Source organism: Alosa pseudoharengus, unplaced genomic scaffold (assembly GCF_046254945.1).
Source record: "Alosa pseudoharengus isolate Yale_2024_CS ecotype anadromous, Long Island Sound unplaced genomic scaffold, YU_APseudo_1.1 YU_APseudo_1.1_scf_23, whole genome shotgun sequence".
Lineage (NCBI taxonomy): Eukaryota > Metazoa > Chordata > Actinopteri > Clupeiformes > Clupeidae > Alosa > Alosa pseudoharengus.
In genome coordinates this window covers 19,065,721-19,070,373 of record NW_027468685.1, presented here as the reverse complement: position 1 = coordinate 19,070,373, position 4,653 = coordinate 19,065,721, and the positions used below count along the sequence as shown (strand labels likewise).

Sequence of the window (4,653 nt, the reverse complement as noted above, 5' to 3'; positions counted from 1 at the left end):
GTTGGAGGACTCTACTTCTGAAATAAAAACTCACAAAAATAAGCCAGACTGGAATTGGCTACAATGCATATTGTCAAATCACAATCCTTCTGGAAAAAAGTCCTCCGAACTGGTACCAACAATTTCAGCCACAACTGCAATTGTTACAGTCTTATCATGCTAATGCATGAAACTTTTGCCAAAGGTTCTGCCTCAGTGGCTAAATGTTAAAGGTTCTGGAATGTCATCTCACTCATATGTGCGCTGATTCACTGATTCACCTTGACATCAGGTTGCCACATTGACATGTGTAGTGCTTTGGATATGCATGAAAAAAGATGTTACATTCAAGATAGCTCACAGTAGATTAGTGTCATATCAAGGTGATGATATATCAATCTTATAATCTACATATTATAACAATGTACACCATTTATTTACAACTAGTTTACCACACACATTTATAAGAAGTCCTGATGTCTTGTAGCACATTTACAGTAGTATTACACTATGATAGTTTATGCCTTCAGATAGCTCTTTTCAACTTTAATGTTGACATTATTTTAGATATTTACAGTTGATACTGATAGTCTGTAAGATGTGGCAGAATGATCTTTTTCACCATATTCTTAAAAGTATTTGAATATGAATTGATGGATCTATCAAAGGACAACCTTTAAGAATGTAATATTTTAATGACAGTCATGATAGTGAATAGTCCTGTTTACATCCATCCATCCTTTGTTTTGAGACTTTGAGTCCAAGTGGCACTGCAGGTGTAGCTTATCACATGATATGAAATCCTCCAAGCATTGACTTGCACCAGCTTATGACCGCTTGGCGTTCCTTGCTGCCTGAGACGTGTCGTAGACCTGGTTGCTGGCCGTCCGGTCCGTCATAGGCAGCGTGAGGACGTTCTCGAAGACATTCCGCAGGCTGTAGCAGCAGATGATCTCCTTGAAGGTCTTGCGCATCTCCTGGCTGCGGAAAGCGTAGATGAGCGGGTCGATGACCGAGTTGCACATGATGAGGATGAGGTACATGTGGAAGTGCGACATGAAGCAGACGCAGTAGATGTTCCGCGGGCAGGAGATCATGAGGATGAGGTGCAGGAAGAAGGGCGCCCAGCACACCACGAAGATGCCCAGCAGGATGGTCAGCGTGATGGCGCCCTTCATGCTCGCCCGCTGGTGGATGGCGTTGTAGCCGGGCAGCGCGGCGATGCGTTTGACGTGCGAGCGAGCCAGCATGAACATGTGGCTGTAGAGGGACGCCATGAGCACAAGCATGGCAAAGAACATGGACACGAGGCAGACGATGACCGACGTGGAGTCCGAGTAGATGATGAAGACGATGCCGCAGCCCGTGCAGAAGGTCCAGATGCTGGCGATGATGAAGGAGGCGCGACGCACCGTCATGATGTTGTGGTAGCGCAGTGCGTAGAAGATGGTCACGTAGCGGTCCACGGCGATGGCCAGCAGGCTGCACATGGACGCCACCACCGAGATGCAGATCATGGAGTCGAAGACGTTGTCCATCTGCCGCGTGAAGTGGTCGTCCACCACCAGCTGCCGGTTGGCCAGCAGGTAGATGACGATGGTCTCCCAAGCATTGGACACGCTGACCAGCATGTCGGCCACGGCCAGGCTGCACACGAAGAAGTACATGGGCGAGTGGAGGTTCTTGTTCTTGATGATGGCCCAGATGACCAGGATGTTCTCCAGGAGGCTAATAATGCCCAGTGTGAGGAAGACCTCGGTGGCGATGTTGAGCTGCTCGCACGCCTTGGGCTTGGCCATGGGCGCAGACGTGGCGGTGGCGTTGGGGTGGGAGTACACGGGACTGGCATTCAGCCACAGGCTCCAATGGGGGAGGGGGAGGGTGGTGGTCTCGGAGGCGTTCATCTTGGGCCTGCGTCTCGGGCGCAGGTCGGGTCAAGTGCGGGGAGGAACAGGAACAGACACAGCGTTGGGGCTCTTCTCCAGCTCTCACTGAAGTAGGCAGAGCATGGTCCAGTGAACAACCGCAAACTGAAAAGGGGAAATTACAAATTTAATGACACTGGACTCAACTGTAACACTTAAAACATCACAACTTCTAAACTAATTAACAACTCATCATAAAAGGGTCACATGACATCACTGGGATATTTATTTTTATTTAAAGGTATTCTAAGCAATGTTACGCGGTTTCTAAGCTAAAACATTTTTTGTCACATACAGCAAACATCACCTCACCATCCGCTAGCTGCCTGTGCCCTAAATAAATGGCAACAAAAACAACCTGGTCCAACCTCCAACCAAAAACATAACAAACTGTTCCAGCCCATCACCGTCGAGATGCGTGTTTCCATTGCATGGGAGGGAGGGGAAGGAAGTTTTGTTTGAACGTCAACAGAAGTGACGTTACCAACATTGCTTAGAGCACTTTTAATAATCATGATGATTTGTTTTGTAAAATTCACCTTACATTTAGGGAAAAAAGTAGGTCTACACAGTTATGTTTCCACAGATTTTGCTCATTCACGCACACTTGCTCACTATCGGAACTCCCCCATTACCGTATTTCTGCCGTCTTGCGTGTATGTGTCACTTAATATCCATTTCTATACAAACCAAGACGGCGGACTCCTAAAGAAACGCAACCACCCACGATAGGTGTATTTGAATTAGCTATGTACCAAAAATGATATTTTACCGTGACTCGAAGAGCTGTAAACAGTGTTGTAAGGCTGCGTGTACACAACGGCTTGGAGCTCCAGTGGAATTTTAATTTCATGACGAGAATTCTCGGTCTAACTGTTCATGTGCCGTTGAAACGGTGTAAATAGGCGACCCATCAGGCCAGCACTATAACTCCGAGCGTGGTAAACAAAATCGGATATTTCAGGCAGTAAATGCTCCTGTTAAGAACCAAACCAGATTTTGTTCAAATCTACACACCTATGGCTACTGAAAAATGTAAGGTTCATTTAGCAAATGTTATTTTGAAGTGTTACGTAGTTTTACGATACATTTTCTTCAGCTTCATACAGCTATGGTGTTATGGTTACCATGGTACCTAATCCATAGCAAGAGAAGAAGTAGAAGAAAGTCTCTAATTTTTATTCCTCTGTCTGGAAGTCCTTTTTAAAATTAGCTTAGACAGTGCTATACTCTTGAATGCATGCCTATGGAGACGCTTTTGGTTTCACCTAAAAGTGATGACTACAGCAATTACTTAGCAATTACCTGTAACAAAGGGTAATGATTTGGATCTGATAATGGGCACTTCTCTCCATCTATTGGGGGAATGAAAGGCACAGATTGATTGTCAAATCTCATTCCCCATCACATCTCTTCTGGACTGAAACTGTCTTTTCAGAAGGATGGGAACCCTGCAGGCCGAACGTTTCTTTCAAATGACCTGGGACCTTCTGTTCAGCAGAGTATAGCTTCTGATGAGCTTTAGTGGAGGCCTGTGCGCCAGAGTGCCTTCTTTTCCAGGCCCTCTATAATTACACCCCAGGGATTCTGCACTGGAGTGGAACGACAGAATTTTGGATGAGAAAACGGACAGAAGTTTGGACCCGAAGGGAAAGAGGGTACAACCGCATCCAAGACACCATCATACAATAAACAAGTTGCATTATGCAACGAAAACTCTGTGAAAATATCTCTAGTATTGAGGTAGAATGCCAATTGTATAAGTATATATACTTTTTTGATCCCGTGAGGGAAATTTGGTCTCTGCATTTAACCCAATCAGTGAATTAGTGAAACACAAACAGCACACAGTGAACACACAGTGAGGTGAAGCACACACTAATTCCGGCGCAGTGAGCTGCCTGCTACAACGGCGGCGCTCGGGGAGCAGTGAGGGGTTAGGTGCCTTGCTCAAGGGCACTTCAGCCGCAGCCCACTGGTCAGGGCTCGAACCGGCAACCCTCCGGTTACAAGTCCAGAGTGCTAACCAGTGGGCCACGGCTGCCCATTGTCAAGTGCAAAATGGCTATACAATGGAATCCAGTGGAGCAAGTGTGAATGTCAAAGTAAACTGTTTGCTTTTACCTCGGACCGGCTCAATATGCTATTTTATGTTTCCGACAACAGTTTATGTTGGCCTACTACTTTTACTATCTTGCATAGAAAAATAATCAAATTTTTTGTCTTCAGGATGTTTTAACAGTGGATTATTTACACTAACAAAGTTGTAACAAGATAATTGCTTATGTAATTATTTCCATTTCAGCAAATGGTGGGCCATTTAACAGTCCTACCCAATCATAGCCTTTCTCCATCTCTTTCTCTCCCAATCATTTCCATTCACTAACTGTTGCAGTAAAAGATTGAAAACCATGTAGGTTAACTTATGATTTATTATAATAACATTATATTCATTTGCTATTAGATAAGCTGAAAGAAATATGCAGAGAAGGTTATATAATAAAATCCCATTAAAAGTAGACAGCATATAAATATGTATAACCTGCTTGTAAAATTAATGGCAATGTCAGCCTGCTCCTGTTATCAGCACCTAAAGACAAGGCCACTTCACAGCATGACAGCGACATCCAGACAGCCCACACACACTCTGTGCCATGCAGCTCTTCTCTGGATAAAAACAGATGCCATTTTTCTTTATCGCTTGCTGATGCCGAAGCTCACATGCCAATGATTCTAATGAGGCCTTGGC

General features: G+C 44.8%; 1 protein-coding gene across 1 annotated transcript; it reads right to left on the bottom strand.

Moving 5' to 3' along the window:
- Positions 1 to 806: 806 nt before the first annotated feature.
- Positions 807 to 1,883, bottom strand: mc5ra (melanocortin 5a receptor). The gene has a single exon (XM_076301927.1). The coding sequence runs from the start codon at positions 1,881 to 1,883 to the stop codon at positions 807 to 809; it is 1,077 nt and encodes a 358-aa protein (XP_076158042.1).
- Positions 1,884 to 4,653: the final 2,770 nt, after the last annotated feature.

Coding starts and splice junctions, on each gene's coding strand:
- mc5ra (XM_076301927.1), bottom strand. CDS start 1,883: ATGAACGCCTCCGAGACCACCACCCTCCCCCTCCCCCATTGGAGCCTG.